General features: G+C 39.8%; 1 protein-coding gene across 1 annotated transcript in view; it reads right to left on the bottom strand.

The window, feature by feature from the left end:
- LOC124167598 (baculoviral IAP repeat-containing protein 6) overlaps positions 1-18,518 on the bottom strand; it is a 127,705-nt gene extending 109,187 nt beyond the window's left edge. The window contains exons 1-9 of the mRNA XM_046545578.1: positions 18,198-18,518; positions 17,640-17,821; positions 17,121-17,255; positions 6,668-6,942; positions 6,312-6,440; positions 5,556-5,823; positions 3,451-3,640; positions 1,975-3,033; positions 683-1,133 (exon numbers count right to left, since the gene is read on the bottom strand). Of these exons, the coding sequence (XP_046401534.1) occupies positions 683-1,133; positions 1,975-3,033; positions 3,451-3,640; positions 5,556-5,823; positions 6,312-6,440; positions 6,668-6,942; positions 17,121-17,255; positions 17,640-17,821; positions 18,198-18,426 (2,918 nt within the window). The 5' untranslated portion in view covers positions 18,427-18,518. The remainder of the gene's footprint in view (positions 1-682; positions 1,134-1,974; positions 3,034-3,450; positions 3,641-5,555; positions 5,824-6,311; positions 6,441-6,667; positions 6,943-17,120; positions 17,256-17,639; positions 17,822-18,197) is intronic.
- Positions 18,519-19,503: the final 985 nt, after the last annotated feature.

A 19,503-nucleotide genomic window follows, 5' to 3' on the forward strand; every position in this document is an offset into this window, starting at 1 on the left:
TACCTTGAAAATGATGTAGTAACATCGAAACTCGAGTCGAAGTAAATTTATTATTGTGGAAAATTGCAAGTCATTGTTTCATTATGAATCAATTCCACTCCATCTCGCTTGATTCATCGAAGTCTATCTTACACTTTTGAAAGGACTACCAAAGGATATGTAAATTCAAGGCAAGTTTAAAATAGCAGAATATTGTCCATATGAGTCATTAAGCTGGCCCCAATAAAATTAATTATTTTATTTATTTATTTCATGCACCACCAAAAACAGCACTGTTCGGCCTTTACATCGGGGTTGATTACATTTAACATACAAGCGTGCACAGCACAGAATTAGCACAGAATCAGGGGAAAACAAACAAACAACTTCCGACCTGTGGACATATAAGAAATTTGTGTAAGAGACAAACCCCCTTTTTTGGCTGCAATTTCTGAGGACAAAGGTGCACCTCTAACAAGAGTTTATACAGTAATTGGGGGACATAATGCAAACAATGCAGGAGAAAAATTGTTGCTCAAGGAAAAAAAAAAGACAATGAAAATTTAAATTGTATAGATAATTCCAAGGTCTCAATGTTCTCCAAGGTACATGCACACTTCGGGAGAATATCAAAGGAAATAAAGTCATCGACATTTTATCTGCTGGATAACTTGCATACTGGGAGGAAGTGCACTGGACTCACCCATCCTGCAGCAGGCGCCAGGTGCGAGTGTGTTGCACCTCATCCCCCCTCTGCAAGTGCTGCGGGTGTCTCCTCTGCTTCTGCGCCTGCATCATCTCAAGCCAGCAAGGGGGCACTGTGGCCGCGTAGCAAGGCACCAGGTTCTCAAACTGTGTCAGTTGGTGCAGCTGGTGCAGGAGTTCCAAGGTGAGGGGGGAGCGGTGGGCAATGAGGGACGGGGAGGCACAGAGGGGCGGAGGAGGCGAGGGGGCGGAGGCCCCCCTGAGGGGTGATGAGGGGGGCGTTGACTCCACTCCCCCACCTCCTCCCCCTTCCTCCGCCCCCTCCCATGCCCCCACCCCACTACCCTCCTGCCCTTCAGCCCTCCCACCACTATCACCTTCCTCCTCCCCGAGCAACACAAAGAAATGCAGCGACCCCTTGTTTGTGCATGCACACAACCTCTCCAGGCCTGCAACAAGACACACAACTAATTAGAGACTAGGACATCCAAGAAGGGATTCCTTTTTTATTCAAATACCTGGCTTGAGCTTTTACCTTATCTTGAATAATATAATTTTCTAATAACAAAAGTTAAGTACTCCTATGTTTTCATAACCTTTATTAATGATCATCTATAACACCATATATTTCCATGATTCACTGATTTTATTCCACTTTAACACAGAAATTTATCAATGAAGATTGGAAAACAATATGAGATAGGTATTTTCCATAGGGTACTTTTCAAACCCTGTCGAACACCTAATATGACTTTCCTACATCATTTTAAATATATTTCTGTTATAATAAAAACCGTACTGTATTTTTTTTATCATAAAATATTACAATACTTTGACGATATTTTAGGCTTCATAGTCGCCATTATGTAGCCTATTGGCCTAGCACACATTGTTTCAATCTGATATTATATCTTTTTGAGCCACCAGTATCCAGACAGCAGGTGCATTTTGTACATTTAAATAGTGTATGTTACCCTTATTGCTCAAGGAAAAAAAAATTTAAACTTGCTAGCCAAGAACCCAATCGGAATTCAAGGAGGTGGAGCCTGAGTTGTATGAAGTGACATTACTTGTAAGTAAATAACAACAACTTAGTTTTAATCACTAATGAAAAAACAGCATTTATCCAATTCACTCCACACAAAAAAAAGATTGCTTCCTATGCACTATTAAAGAGCTAAAGAGCTTTCATCTCATTGAAATGTCATTTGTTCTCATCATTTAAAATGAAACAGTACCACCACACCAGCAATGAAGCTTTATTCTAAAAACAAAAGGAAGTTTACTTACTATTACAATAAGTAGCAGAGACAAAAACTTTTCCTTTCTCCGGTATCGCCATCGAGCACACCCTTAACGTCGACATGTCAATCACTCGAAGGATGCCGTCCGTGCAAATAAGTGAGGCCAGGCCCGTGGGACCGGTGCACATTGAATTTTCCAAGTCATCGCCCTCGGGAGGTAAAACACTGACTTCTACAGGGCTGAGCCCCTCCCCAAACAGTCTATGGGACACCATTGGCCACTCCATGAGTTTCACCCCTTCACTGGCCCACTCCAAGGCGTACAAGTGAAGCACGCAACCCTCCCCACCATCCACCAACACCACCAGCACATGGGCCCCATCCCACGTTGGATAGAGCCCCCACACGTGACCCCCACCCCTGTTGCCCTCTGGTCCCTCCGTGGGCAATGGCGTGCACTGCACCACACAAGGGCGCTGGTGCTTGGGTTCATTCGCCACTGCACACGAGCTACCCCCTTCCCATGTGCTAGAGCGTTTGGGGTCAGGGGTTCCCTCCACAGAGGTATCTGTTTCGCCCACACCACCCAGTTCCTCAAGCATTTCGATTGGCACATAATTGGGGTGGACACCGTAATCGGAAAACATTGCGTCAAGTTTGAATGGGATACCATCGACGGCATCGGCAATAATGTCCTCATTCACTAAGATTTTCGGGAATATGGGAGCCGTGATGGAATTTTCCTGCCTCGTCCCCGATGAACCCCCAGACCTCTCTGTGTCGGGTCGTGCTCCCTCCCTTCTGTACCCAGAGACAGAAGCCTCACCTCCCGATGACCCACCGATACCCTGACTGCCCGCCAAATGAGGAAGGTTGTACACTAAGAGATGTGGAGCAAACGACTGAGGTGTCCTTGAGGACGTGTCTCCAGGAGGGTCCAAGAAGCCATTTCGGCAAGTTATGCCCACGATTAGGGCAGGTCGATTTGTGTTCTGTCCATCTGATGGACCACTCGCATTCTCATTTTGACGGTGAAAACCTCCCACAATGGTCAAAGCTGTCACATTCACACCACTGGCACCATCACTGAAACAATGATGACCATCTATGGAGAAAAAAGATCACAATCAGGTCACAAAGTTAAAGACTCATGGAATTGAGCAGAATTTAAATCTAAACTCTGAGCTGGAATTAGAATATGCAGCAGTAATGTTTACAGTATCTGATAAAGATTTTACAATATTATCAGTTTATCGATCACCTGCAGGCTGCTTCAATACGTACTAAGTTGGACTATTTAATATATACAATAATAAATCAAGCATTAAGGCCCACAGTGATACCGACAGGTGACTTCAATACCAATCTACTGAAGCATGGACAAGATCAGTGACATTTTACAGATGATACACTATTATCACATGATACTTATGGCATGGTGGTAAATATGTTAAATGGATTGTATAAAAGACAAGTATGAAAAGAGCAATGAAAATGAGACAAAACACAATGAGTATCCAACCTGAAGTACCGGCTGTATTCCTGCTTTTTTCAGCTGTAGAGGAATGGGCTGCTGATGCTTCACAATCAGATGAGGCCATAGGCTGATCCATTTCTGCATTGATTTGAGACAGCTGGCTGGTCCCAGAAGCTGATCCATATAAGAGGTTTTGCAGAGAATATGGAGGGACAACACAAAACGAAGCCTCTTTCTGAAAAAGTCGATAAGCAGTCAGAAGCATTAGCGGGAGGGGTTTCTCACTTAGTGATTCAACATGAAGGTAAGTTTGGATGGGTGAGATTAGAGCTCATCCTGTGCTTAGCCGTAGGAAGATGAATTACTAACATTTAAGGTGTAGGGGCCAGTTATTTTCCCAGGCCACCTCACACTCCACACACATGTTTTTGAGTGACGTGGCTCAGGGAAAGGAAATGGCCCTCCTTCCTTGAATGAATGTGTGGAATTCACAAGACTGTGGATGTCTTGGGTGACATGAGAAGTTACCAAGGGCAGATTTCTACACTCGCTAACAAAAATTCCTACATAAAGTGCATTTTTCAGTGAAATACACTCTACTGCACTCCTCCTCTAAAGGTCCTCCGCTAAATTAGCTAGATCTACATACCAAATAACTGTTGTAATTCGGCAACTATCTAACATAAAGTGCCTTACTAAAAATCTTCATCAGAATTTCATAAAGAGGTAAGATTAGCAAATGATATCATCCTCCATACAGTTGTCCAATCCAATCCAATTACTGTCGTGAGGTAATAAATTATATATTATGAATTTTATGCAGTATCCATAGTAGTAGCTTCAACTTCAAAAAATTGGAAACAATCCAAATGAAATAGACTCTTGTCATTACAGAGTACACGGGACCAAAAAATTTGAGGTTCATATTGATGAACTTAACCCTTTTGGTGCAGCGAGCCAAAATATCGGCTCTTACGTTGTCCATTATTTATTTTGCAATAAGTTATTACTATGCTATAACTTATTTCAGCAAAAATAAAAATATTTCGTTCATATTAGCCTGTTTAATCTCAATAATAAAAAAACCGCTTATGGATATGTAATAATATAGCTATGCATAGTTTTTTTTCCTAGTTGTGAAAATACCCTCCAAGTTTCTCGCCAGTACCCCAGGAAGAAGGATAGCACTGAGAGGGTTAATAAGACCAATTCTTTTTCTTCCTAGGTACAACCTTCCAATGGAAATTGACATATTAGTGACAAATCTGGTTGTGATTAAATAGGAATTGAGGAATAAGCACAAAGTGCATTACTTATACCTTTAGCCATTATTCTAAGAAATATAACCTGCAATTGTATATGAAATAGCAACACAGATTTGTTGTGTACAAATATTGTTCAAATACTTCACCCTATGCGTAGCGTTGCAGCCTCTTATACTCCCTGTTGATGCTGTCCAACACCCCGAGGAAGAGGTCTGAATGGAGGCTGCTGCTGCTGCAAAGCTTAAGAGCCCTCGGAATGGCGGTAGTGACATGAGACCCACCCAAATTGACCACGCTCCCAATAAAAAGCTGTAGTTTTGCACCATAGAAATTTCAAAAACTTACGAGGATTTTTATCTAGGGAACAAAGCATTACCTAGCACTTTGATATTCTGCCTTGTGCAAGATTTGTCACCCTCCATTACCTCCTTTTTTATTTAAACAAATCTGCAAGTTTCCCATTGCTTTTCAGAACAACCATTGTTAGCCAGGAAATTATAAAAGTCAAGCGCATAGGGGGTATATGAAGCTATGTGATTTGTAATTAAGCGGACATTCTAGATCCCATACTGTGCACATCAAACTTCTTAACAACATTTTGTTCGATACCGTTAGGACTGTGACTTAAATTTATAATTTGGTAGCATCGAAAATTTCATAGCATCTATCCTGTTACAATTTATTAACATACCCCATTGGTCAGTACGATGACATTACTTTGTACTAACAAAAACTTCAAAATAAAGTTGTTAGTATAAACTAGTCTAGCATACAGGCAACAAGTAGTACAACCAATGAAAACAGTAGAAAAGTACAAATCAAATATGTATGAAGTTACTTCCACTAATTCATGCTTAGTATGCTTTAATAATAGAGTAATCAAACCTTGAGCTGTCCTGATACATTCCAGATGATGACAAGGGGAGGAGTAGATGGATCAGCATACATTGTAGCAGTGGCGATCAGTCCAGGGATGCTGGAAGTTCCAAGGATAACAGGTGGAGAATTTGGAGGAGGAGGGGTCTTCTTTGGACCGGATGTTATCCTTAAGGGAACTGCTGGTGATGTGGCCAAGGTGACGGAGAGAGGAACATTTTGCGTGTACTCTCCTTTCACAAACGGACACGACGGAGAGTGACGCTCGTGCTCTGACCTAAAAGCAAACAATAAATGAAAATCTACGTCATACCAATAGGATAAATGGAGTGTAAATGTTGGCTCCACACTTTTTCTGGGAAGAACTGAAATGGCCGACAGTAAGGATATGTACAGTGGTGGAAAAAATTAATGCAAAGCTCACTGGCATCAGAATGACGCCAGCTCAGGGACTGTTTGAAGATGTCATTCCTCCCAATTTTTATCCTAGTAATGTTCTCATACCACTGGAAATTGTTAAACAATAATCCCCTTAAATGAAGTAAATTCAATCATATGCATCGCAGAATTATGCAGCATCTAGTGGCTCTATTTGCCAATAGTTCAAGAGAACCGATTCTTAATGCCAAAATACTAACCCTTCCATAGCTATAGCCCCTTTAAATTACAAAAGCCATACAGGTAACTGGTAAGGCTACATATGATGGCCACCAACTTCAACAGAAACCACAAACACATGGTAGTTGAGAACAAAAAATGGCATACCATGGCTCATCAGTAGGCTCCCAGCAAACAAGACAGACATTGCAGGTGAAGCACATAGCTCGATCATCTCCTGTGGAACTGGGTTGATGATAAAAGCCTGCCTGGGCCATTTGATCCGGAAGAGCCCATCTGAAGAAAAAAATAACTTAGTCACATTCCAAACACCTGGCCACCAATTGCATTCATGAACATTTTATTAACATCAAGGAAAAGCTCCATCACAAAAGCATTTCAAATAAAAATTATTTATTGCAGTAATTATGAGAAACCATTCAATTAAAAAAAACGAAGTACGCACTGCGATATTCAATTATTGACCAAACCACTATAAGGATATATTATAAATATATACAAACTTGTAGTTCATGTGGGGCCATCTGCCAAAGGTTTCCCTCCTCGCTGCTTCGCTGAACATGAAGGCACGGTCTATGGTTGAACGATCCTGACCGTTGCCAGCCACAGAGCCAGAGCTTGGCCTTAAACCTGGTAGAAGGCAGTTCAAGCGTTCTGTGATGGCCGATGCCACAGGGAGAGCAGGGACAAGCCCATTCTGGCGTTTCAGCTCGTGGACTGCACTGGCAGCCACCAGCTTCAGGGAAGAGTACATGAGTTCCAGACATAGTGAATTCCACTGCAAAGAGAGAAGACCAGTTTGCAGTTTAACCAGTGGGAGAAGGTTCTCATATGCCGAAGTGCTGCAGCACAGTAGTTATTGAAAATAAGGCACTTCATGTAATGTGGATCACTACAGAAAATTCACTCCTGTTGTAATCAAAAAGGATTCTATGCATCTTCATCATCACTAGGATTGCTGACCAGTGATGATGAAGACAGACAAGATGAAGACGATCCTTTCTGATTACAAGAGGAGTGAATTTTCTATAGTGATCCACTTAACATAAATTAAGTCATTAGAATTCCCTACTGAACAAAAGTTAATTACGCTAAGCACAGTGACAAGTGCTGGTGAGTTCACAGCTAGCAGGAATTGCCAGGGATTCTATTCATCCGGTAGAAAATATGCCTTTGCACATGCATACACTATCTAAACTGTGTACTCTGCATCAAAAAGTGCTATCCATCCACAAAGTTATAGTAAAATTAATGAGTTAATTTTGGCTACGGGGTGACAATACTCGTTACAATTGTCTTTAAGCAATAGTAAGATTTTTGTATGACAAGTAACTCATTCTGTTGGTTAGTATGGTGTCTTGAGTTCCTCCTCGGACAAAACTTGGAAAATTTGGCAAAAGTGTAAGAGTGATTGGGCATGTGGATGACAAATTTGGAATGCCATTTATTGTTTTCCATGTTTGCTGCACAGTAATATTTCAAATTTTTATCTCCACGTCCATGGCAATATATTTCCACATTTATTAGCTGTGAGGATGGGGTCAGTGATGGAGACTGATGAGACAGGTGGCAGCACTGCTTTTGTTCTGCACCAGCTATCACTGAGTTTAACCCTCTGGCAGGTGCCCCTATGGCTGACTGCAGTATATTTTAGTTTCTGGGCTTTCCATTTGGCGGCAATTGTATTCATTGCCTCTGATCACACTTATTCACTTTTCAAATTAAAAAATAGCATTTTGGATATCTGGGTCAATTATACACCAAATGCCTCTCTACCTACGAGGCATTAAGAGATATTGATAGGTCAGACAGAAGAAGATTCATTTCTCTTGTTTTTACATATATGTACCATGATAGATGAAATTGCAAATTATGATGACAGTTATATTCACAGCATAAGAATAGTGGATCAAAAAATCTGTGCTAGATATGAAAAAACAATGTGTAAAGAATGTATTTTTGTCAAGAGACAACCTAAATCCAAACCAAAGGAAAGCAGGACCTACTCATCAAAATGATGTGCCACTGTGCTTTACAAATTTATACCTGGACTTCAGTGCATGCCATAATAATGAATAATATGTCACTTTAAAGGAAATTTTGTTCTCAATTTTGATTTGTTTTTTGTTCAATGAAAAATTCAAAAATCAAGATACGAGAGTGTAATGATGACTCCGCGCATGAATTTGGGGTAAAACTGCTGGGATGTCTAAACTCCTGGGAGTAATTTTGGTGCTTCCACCACAGAGTTCAGGAGAATACGGCCACGGCAATGTGATTCAATACAATTCAGTACAATACATAAAGTAATAACACCCAAAACTATTCTATTCATTCCTGCTGCATTTCCCATGCATGATGAATTAATTTACAAGTAAATATTATATAGGAGGCTATTTCTCTAAATTCTCATTGCAAAGAGGTAAAAATATAATTTAGCCAATTTAAAAGCCATCCACGGACTAAATATCTCCACCAATCATCATTCCCACATGGTCTCATCTTCATTGTCATGTGGATTCTGAAATGAAGTCTTTCATCACCATGCTTCCGAAGAATTGATACACATTTGCTGGCAACTAAGCAATGGAGATGCAATCTTTTCAAATAGCTCCACAATTACTGCTACTGGGATAGCTTCTTGGATGTAGGGAAGGGAGAAATGGCATGATGACAGCACAAAGAAGGAGCAAGGTGAGTTAATTGCACTAAGGCTACATGAAGGATATGGCCATCTGTGAACTATCGGCCACATAATGGAAATAAAATAAATCCAAATGGATTCACCATGCACCATGGATTCGAAAGATCATCATGGTTTCTGAGCAAAAAGAGGATCTCTATTAGAGAACAATATACTCAAATGTGGAACACTCCGACAAAGAATGTGTTATTACTCAATCGAGAACCATAAAACTGATGAATAAAGTACCCATAAGTTTGGTGACCCCACCGTTAGTGAACTCCTTTCCTGCTCTGTATATAAATTGCCTATACAGTGAGTCCTCGTTCTACGTCACCCTGTTTAACGTCATTTCGCGATAACGTCACGAAAATTTTGAGACCGTCATTCGCTTATCGCACCTACGCTTCGCGATAACATCATGTCTTTTATATTTCGCGCGGGGAAAAAAAAGGCGAAGCGGCGGGCGTTGCAGGTTGTTCGTTTTGTGGGCGGAAATACAGTCTGTCTAAGCAAAGTGTAAAACGGTGTGTTTATTCTTAATTGCGATAATGGTTTTAGCAAAAATTTCTGCAAAATGAATTCTTGCGTAGGTGCACAAGGTTCTACTTGACATAATGGTTTCCAGGAACCTAAAAAGTGATTTCAAGGCATTTTTCCGTGTAGAACTCGGAGTTTTTGTCGTCACTTTTTTTTGCCGCGTTCACAATAATTTTGGTTCCTGTAACTGCGACGATGCTTCAGCGATGATGATGCCCAGGCGACGCTCGCCCGGGCGACCACCATAGCGAAGCCGAAAAGCAAATGCTGGAAGATACAAAAATGGAGAAGGATTTATGTCACTGCTGCTACTGTCATTGATGAAGACAGGAACTCGTATTTATGCGATAGTTAAGCATTCCCACCATAAAAAATGCCCCAGATATGATACGCTAACATTTTTTTCGCGCAGGAATTGTGAGGTCTAGGAGCCGGTATTCACTTTTTACATTGATTCTTATGGGATATTATGCTTCGATTAACGTCATTTCGTTTATCGTCACATTTTTCAGGAACGGTAAGTGACGTTAAACGAGGACTCACTGTACTAGCAGTGGAAAGTAAAATAAACGGTAGGAATATTTCTCGGGTTTCCCACCGGGTGTCGTATCGGGTTGTAGTTCCCAACGTTTCCATGACTAAGTCCGTCATCGTCCGTCATCAGGGGTTAACCCCTGATGACGGACGATGACGGACTTAGTCATGGAAACGTTGGGAACTACAACCCGATACGACACCCGGTGGGAAACCCGAGAAATATTCCTGCAGAGCATACGCCGGGAAAAACTCAGATTCTACAAATAAACGGTAGATTACCATTAACTGAGCCACTTCATATTAAAGACAGCTAATAAAAGAGACAGATCTCAAACAAAAGAACCCCATTGGATAATTAACTTGAGTATCTCCAGTTAATTGAGACAGTACATTCTTAAAATGGGCAACATATCAGTGGTATTTGTCCAGTAGTCCCTTAAACATTTACAATTATTTTACAGCATAAACTGATTCAGTGAATTCTCCACCACCGACGAAAAAATCCTGGGCACCAATTTCTTCATTATCCTCTTTTATTCTCTTATCACTGCTTAAGCTATTCACTCATGTTCAATGAAAACTTAAATCTGCAAAACTTCACCTTCAATGCTATTAATCAAGCTAAATGGTAATTTTAATACTGTCACCACGATGTTTCATTCAGTCTAGATTGTTCAATTACATTATACTGCCGATTATCCGGTATACTGGATGATTGATCTTTTGTAGAGCATTCACCATAGTGATTTCACACCAAACTTTTCATTAAGAAAAACATCTGGTTTACAGAAAAGGGGTAACACTAAAGGAGTAGCCCCTCTCCCCCACAAGAAAATCAAGGATTCACCTCCGTAAACAAACATGTAGACTCCTTCAGGCAAAAGGCAAATACAGAGTCTTAAGAAGAATGAAAGTTCAAGAAACAGAAATTAATCTAGAGACATAGTAAGGATAGTGTGCTGGATGAGAATTTGTACCTTAGATGGGGATCTTAACAGCAGAAAAAAGGAGGGAGTATGGGTGTGGTAGAATATGAATGGGCATACAAGAAAAATATAAAGGCCTAGTTGCACAATACATAAACACTTACAGGTTAATATCTGAGCACATGAATTATATTGATGGAATTGAATAGAGCATGTAAAAATGTATGAGCCAAATTAAAACAAGTTCCATTTTCTGATCAAGCATTCTCCAGATAGCTGGGTGGTTAGGCGATGCATTTTTGTGTTCATTAGGCAGGCCCTTATTTTTCAGAATTGAGAAAAGTTATGTTTTCCTAGTCTCAAAATGATCCAAATGAGGTTAATATTGATGTGTTAAAATTTGGTAACTTAAAAATACCGGGAACCTGTGCTCCAAGGACCCTGAGTACTGAGGACCCACAATTTAATTTTTTGGGGCAGAAAAAGTACTATCTATAAGTAAAACGTGAAAGTAAAGCAGCTAAAATATTATCATGACACAGGCAGAGCAACCTGTTCACATCTGCACCACTTGAATGTACATCTTGCCATCAGGCACAAAGACTTTTCCAAGTGAGAGAAGTGGTGTGGGGTAGTGTCCTAGGTGGTAGGGTGGGTCGCTTAAGACGGGCAATATCTTGTAGAAGCTTGGAGATAGGTCAAAACAAACACTAATACGGCCCTAAAGTTCGGTACTTTCACGTCATACATGTAGGTAGTACTTTTTCTGCCCCAAAAAAATTCAATTGAGGGTCCTCAGTACTTAGGGTCCTTGGAGCACAGGTTCCCGTTATGTTATAATAACCACATTTTAATACATGAATATTAGCCTCATTTGGATCATTTTGAGAAAAGAAAAACATAAGTTTTCCCAATTCTGAAGAATAAGGGCCAGCCTAAAGTTCATTCATGGGTACTAACATTATTTATTTAATTAATTTACATTGAATATACGAGGGGCATATGAAAAGTAAGGTCACCAAAGCCTATACATCGCCACATGCAGCACTCCGCGTGATTTAGCCACCCTGTCGTGTTTATCGGTCCTTCCCCCTTGCCGTCGCATAAACAGTTCCTCATTAGCAAGATAATTATCGGTGCAGCTTCCATTTGCGAAGGGCGCCATGATTGCTGCTTCTGCCAAGTGCAAACTGCAGTCTGTCATTAAGTTTTTGCATACAAAAAAGATTGCTCCGATTGAAATTCATCGCCAATGAGAAGAAGTGTGTAATCTGAAATGCATAGACTTGAAAAATGTACAGAAGTGGTGCAGAAAATTAATTGCTTGCTGCCTCCAAGTTCATGAAGAGGAGTGGGATTCTCAAAATCAATGGGCAAGATTATGGCTATTGTCTTCTGGGACAGAAAATGTGTCCTCCTGGTCGATTTCATTCCTGAGGATACAAAAACCAACTACGAGAGGTAGTGTGAGACCCTATGCAAATTTTGAAGGGGGCTATCCAGAACAAATGACGCGGCAGGTTGACAAAAGGCATTCAACAGAACCAGGAGTAGACATGATGCCCATAAGGGACCAAGATGTGGCCCACAAATCGACGTCATTCATCAAGCAATTTGGATAGAAGGTGATTTGAGATCAGCTTACAGTCCAGATATTGCTCCCTGTGAATATCTTCTCTTTCTGGCCCTAAAAAAAGATTTCAAAGGGTGAAAATTTGCAAACGACGAAGATGTTCAAGATGCTGTTCTTACCTTCCTAAGGGAATCAGAGGGTAGCTGGTTTGAGGAGGAATCGCAAGAGTTAGTCTCACAGACACAGAAAGTCATTGAGAGCAAGGGTGACTACAACAAAAAATAGCTGAATGTTCAAGGTTTCCAACCATGTAATATGCATTGCCAAAAAATCTCAATACAGCACACTCCTGATTATCAGGGCTAATGATGGGGAGAGCCGGCACGAATAATCGGAAAACACGGATAATCCAAACTTTACTTTGATTTCCTGTCATTTTCCTAATATACCTATATCAAACAATCTATAATTAGTTTTTAAACTATACCGGCACTAGCCGCGGTGATAACTTTTACGGGAGTCACCCGCAATGCACAATCGTGCGAAAGATCCACAGAGAAAAAATCATTGGCCTTGACCGGGATTCGAACCCGGATCCCCCGATTTCCGGTCGAGTGCTTTAGCCAGTTAAGCTACCAAGGCGTCATTCTTCCCTGTGGATATTTTCGGACACTACCGATATCTTGTCTATAACTATAGATTGCTTTCCAGAATCGTTAACCCTTTTGAGACGGCAGAGTTTTCGTCTCAGCATGACTGTACTGAGCCCCAAGAGACTCTTCTATCTTGTGGTATGAAGCATTTTTGGAGGGCATTCGTTAAGAAGGGTCTCGCTGAACCTTTTTCAACCCCTCCACGCTGGGACTTTGCATTGTCTCAGACTCAGAGAGTAGTTGTGCTCCCTCATTTCCGGGGTTTACGACCGTACCTGTGGCATTGGTTCGCGGTCAACTTATGTATTGCTTATATGTATTTAGCAAATGGATAATTTTTGCTTGCACGTAAATTGCAGACTTTGAATTGAATTTCTCAATTTTTTCTGAGCATTGTCAAATTTTAAACGAAGTTCTAAGGCCAAAATTAACGCATTTAATGCAGCAACAATTTCCATGTTGATGTTTATACATAACTCGAGATATAAGTTAATATTTATCGTACGAAAAATCCACAGAGAAAAAATCATTCGCCTTGACCGGGATTCGAACCCGGATCCCTCGATTTCCGGCCGAGTGCTTTAGCCAGTTAAGCTACCGAGGCGTCATTCTTCCCTGTGGAAATTTGTGGACTATACCGGACAAGGTGGTATGGACTGCTGAGCATATTATGCGACGAGCAGTCCAAATCGTGTGCACGGCGCCACAGCCGGAGAGTAAAGTCCGAACTTTGAACACATATAGGTGTTCTCTCTTTGACGAATTTAAGTATACCGGGACTAGCCACGGTGGTAACTTTTACGGGAGTCACCCGCAATGCACAATTGTGCGAAAAATCCACAGAGAAAAAATCATTCGCCTTGACCGGGATTCGAACCCGGATCCCTCGATTTCCGGCCGAGGATTCTCGGCCGGAAATCGAGGGATCCGGGTTCGAATCCCGGTCAAGGCGAATGATTTTTTCCTCTGTGGATTTTTCGCGCAATTGTGCATTGCGGGTGACTCCCGTAAAAGTTATCACCGTGGCTAGTCCCGGTATACTTAAATTCGTTTAATATTTATCGTAGAATTTTGTTTAAAAATTGTAAACGCTGCTCAAAAGACAAATAATTCAATGCTTAGTTTATTTTTCTTGAGAAATGAACAAATATTTATTTCGAAACCTGACTGGATAAACAATTGTATGACTGCTGTCCCTTGCCGCTAAGAGGGGTTATAAAAGACGAGGGGTTTGGGTACCTGCTCCCGGATTCCGAGGGTAAATCCTAAACCTCGCAGGGTTGGGTCTTGAGACAAAGACGATGTAAACCCGCGACGATCCTAAAAGGGGGAGAGCTAGAAAACTTATATATATACGGCTTTCGTTGTCCTGGCTAGGAAAATCTCACACGTAAATATATGGGGTCATCTCCCGGGTCAGGAAACGTCCACACATATGTATACGTGTATAGTAGTGAAAAGGTTAAGAGCTTTCTCTCCCCGACCTCGATTTTTTTTGCGGTGATAACGTGATTGTACACGTATACCTACTGCTACAAGCATTACCTACTTTCTGAAAACCACGGACCCGTGGCTGCAAGGTCACAGGGTTAGAGAATTGGTTTGCATGAATGCTTCCAAACCACTGCACGTCGGACACTACACTGACAGGCACCACGGCGAGCTGTCATGTCTCGCACAAGTTGCCCGGGATACAACTGCCGTGGGATGTGGATCCTTATTAACAGAGCTCGATCCAGCACCGCGATGCTTGGAAAAGAGGAGCATGGAACTTCCATGAAGGCAACGGGCAACCAATTACACCATCGCGCAGTAATAGTTACAGGAAACCAGGACATAAGGCAAATTGTCTAAGCAGGCGAGTGCCGGGCTATGACACATGCTATGTCTACTTCCACCGCTGCTTTCACTTCTACAATTCCCTTCCTCTCCAGTTTGGCCTTGACTGGTAGCAGTGCCCGCGTGCGACGATATCTCCAGCTCCCGTGGGCCGTATTCAACCGCATGTGAGGCCATGGCAATAAATGCACATTTACGATATGAAATATACAACTAAAGATCATGACATTTCTCTTATTACGAATGAATAACCACTGAAGAATCTTCTAAAATCAATCAAGTTTTTTTTTTCCCGCCGCTGATCGTCATCTACAATGTTAGAGCAGACATCCAAGTAAACAGACCTCCTTGTCAGCAAGTAGATAAAGTAATTCCCCTTTAAGAAGGGAATTCTAGTGGGTATAATTAACCCAGTGTAGCATTGTATTTAAAAAATGCAAATATCTTGGTGATTTTGCACTCGATGTTATTTTTTATAAAGATCACAGAAAATTTCGATCATGCACGAATAATCCGCAACCCGGATAAACCGCAGCTGGATAATGAGGAGCCTGCTGTACCATGAAAAAGAATTTGGAGACCTTACTTTTCATACGCCCCTCATAGAAGTCATTTAACAAATATGTACTATAAAAAGAATAAAAGATTAAGATGAAGGAGAAGAATGCTTTTAGAAGCTGCCTCATGAATGTTCCAAAGGACATTGAGAGATCTAGAGAATGGTAAATGTATGACATGGTGTTGAACAAGGTAGGAAATCTGAAAAATAAGTGATCTCTGGGAGAGAGAAAGACAGAATTTAGGTTGGTGTAGTAGGTGGTTTATAACAGGTGCATCTGAGAATGTGAAGTGAAAAGAATGGGAGGAGATCAGAGGATCGGTACTTACTATTTAAGGCAGTTTAAATGGAAGAAGGATCAAAAATATTCCTATGGGTGATAGGTTGGGCCGATGAACGGGTAGACATTACTTCACTAGGTTAGGACAGTGTCAGACATCCGAAATGAAGAAATTAACATGGCATACAAGACTTTTCAAGTTGAAGGGACAGGGAATACAGAAAGTAAAGGAGCAGCCTTCATATAATTAACCAGCAGGCCCATTCACCATGGCAATGCTGACCTTTCCTCTCCTCCCCCCACCTTAGATTGAGGCAAAAAAATTCCCAGACGAATGGACCCCACCTAAGGAGTGAATCCCTTTGAGACCCTAGATATATAAACAATATTGGCTTCCATAAATTTCGACAATTAAATCTTACAAAGCCAATGACACAAACCATCTGGACAACTGATAGTAATTTTCAAAATCCATTAAGTCCTAAGCTTGAGAAATTAATAGCATTTTATAACCCTGAATATGAGCAACCAAACAAATGTAATTTCCTTTAAAATTACATGGCATTCTAGTCGGATAAATTTACAATTATTCAGCAACCAAAAGAAAACTTTTTCGCTTATTTGGAAATTCAAAAACAATGCATGGCAAAGATGAGCCCACAGCACATGGTGGTACAAATAATTTCTTTCTCACTCCAATCTCTACACCTTAAAGAATTATTTATACTAGCTCTAAAAAGTGATAATATACTGAGAATTGGTGATTCAAAAGTGAGTAAAAATAAAAAATAATCTATCAACAAAGGTTCAATCAACAGATTCTAAAAATAAATCAATACATTGCAATTTAGTGTTTCAAGACCACACTCCCTAAAATGATAAAAATAAAACTTCCCCTTATAACATTAGAATGGAAAACATTTGCTGGTTAAATTTATTATCACATACACCTATTTAATACACAATTGATAAATTTGAAATGCAAGGGAAAATACCAATAACCTTGATTACATAATAAGATAAACTTTGGGGTTAACTGGCACAATGACAAAGGGCTAGCATAAAAAATAACTCATCCAGATATTTGTGACGATGGTTGAGATATAGCATACTAAGTAAAACAACTTTTATCTTACATGAAATAAGTGTATCAAGTTCTCCAACATTGACACAACTACCCACAAACATAACTAAATTTCGTCATAGTCCTAGGGAATATTTGATACATTCTAAAACTTCGGTTTATAATTTTCAGAGATAAATGTTTTTATTCATCAATTTCAATGTTTCAGAAAAATGGTTGGTGACGCCCACCTTTGTGCTGCTGTTTGCCCTTCGGATGAAAGAACCACTAATGAAAGCCTACCTTTATGGCTTTAGTTCCCTTCTTTGGTTGAGATTGCCCTTCTTTTATCTTCTTGGTTAATTCTTCGATAACCTCGTGGCTCAAATCGACCCCCGGAAGTTCTAAAGTTTGTAAACTATTATGTAATAAAACCGCCTGAAAAACAAAATAGTGATATTAATAAAAAACTACTTGTAATGATCCTTCATTTTTAAATATAGATATTGAATTTTATAAAACAAAATATTGAATGACACTAATGCACGGGAATTCTGTACGTTAAATTCTTTCATGGAAAGGTGATTAAAAGAATAACCATTAAGGTATTCGCGTCAAAAACTCAAATTTAATTATGAGAGGTGTTACCGTGATCACAAGGAGAATAAGGTTAGACAACACACATTAAAATATCTATGTTTTCCTTCAGTGACTTCAATTCTAAACAATAGCAACGGAAAAAAAGCGAAATATTCTCCTTGAAATAAAACATTTTATTTTATAGAGATAATAAAATGAAATGAAAACAAAGAATTAATTTACCTCAGAAATCAATAACTCCAATTTCACTACGTCGTCTGGTTTTGATATTGGTGTTTGTAGGATGGTATCGAGAAGCAGCACCCCATTGTAGTCCGATCGCACGCCAATTGCATCTCCATCGGTGAACAAAACTTTATCTTGTCCTGATAAGTACGTCCCTCGAAGATACCCGCTTGAAGATGCTAGTTGGACAAGGTAAGATCATTATAGTTGTGAACACAAGATGAAACACATAGAAAACATGAAAATGTTCTCAAGGTAGGCAGAAAAATAATAAAAAATGAATCATAATTAGTTTAAATGTACTGCAAATTTAACAATTCGGTAAAATTAGGAATGAAATAGATATAAACTGTAATTAACATACATCATTGTTTATATACACATAAGCAAGAGCATACCCGCGAAATGAGATATAGCACTAAGGTATTTTCAAAGAAAAAAACTTGACGACTACAATTAACGGCACGAAATAAATTAAATGTGCTGAATACATTTAAGGAAGAACAAATTTAAGTTTGCAAATGAGTAGCCGAAACAAGTCAACGTGTGACTTACCAGAAAGAGAGCTTCTGAGTAATATGACACCAGAATTCACATCAATTACGTGAACATCCGATGAATTCGTTATCACTAAAATTATATTTAAACTGGGATGATACAATATACTTTTAGAATCTGTTTCTACATTGAGGGAACCGTCTTCTGTAAGTATCCAGGGACAATCTTCAGCCATTTTGATCGACAGTCCCTTGCGCATCCCACCTCGCAGTTGTCTTTTCATCATGTGATCGGTGTACAGCTGGCGGGGTAATTATATTTTTCACACGACGAAATAAATCTACTATAGCTAGGCAATGTAATTTTTAGGTGGATTGAACTTTCAACGAAGTAAAGTTACAAGATTTTTTAAAGTTCAAGGTACAGATAATATTTCCTACCTACAAGCAATAGCGCTCCGGGCAAGGAAATAACTCCGGAAAATGAGATGAGGAATATACAAAAGCGCTTGTTATCTAATTGACGTAGTTTGTAATACTAAGAATATGACGCATGTATAAACATTTTACGTCGTAATATTGGAACTTAATTTCATCTGTAGTGTTCGCTTGTTAATTCATATCATTATAAAATTCAATTAAATATTTTTAGGCACATTTGAGAAATTAAAAGCGCAATATGCTTGGTTTGTTGAAAATGTTATTTTATTCATTCAGCAGCACAAAGGTGGGCGTCACCAACCATTTTTCAGAAAAATTGAAATTGATAAATAAAAACATTTATCTCTGAAAATTATCTATAAAATAATTTAATATCATTTTAAAACATATCTTCGACATCAGGGGCGCAGCCAGGAATTAAGCTGCGGGGGGTTTAGGTGTAACTATAATACCGGGGTGTGTGGTGGTATGGAATACCCTCCAGGATAAGCGGTAGGTGCGAGATAATTAAATTGCGGAATTTTTAGATAAACGGTTCAAAATTGTGAGTTTTACGGCTTTCTGAGGGATATTTTAATAATCCTTAGACTATTCTATTAGTAATATCGATCCAATTAAGTAAAATGGATTAAACTTAAATATTTCTATGAGCTCTGGGGGGTTTTAACCCCCAAACCTCCCCCCCTCGCTGCGCCACTGTTCGACATAAAATTTTACTGTTTGCCCTTATTAGACCTACTATCAAGCTGGTCTTGAGCTTTTGGTGGTGGCGATCATTCATACTCATAGACGTTAGAATCGCGGTGAGGCAAGCAACGTAACTAGGCGTTTCCCCTCCAATTGGCCAAAAAATTTCCAATATTTAAACAGCCGCTAATGAATATATGTTGGTTGAAAAATTAAATTTTAGAACCATGAATTTA

This window comes from Ischnura elegans, chromosome 11 (genome assembly GCF_921293095.1).
Source record: "Ischnura elegans chromosome 11, ioIscEleg1.1, whole genome shotgun sequence".
In the NCBI taxonomy this organism is placed as follows: domain Eukaryota; kingdom Metazoa; phylum Arthropoda; class Insecta; order Odonata; family Coenagrionidae; genus Ischnura; species Ischnura elegans.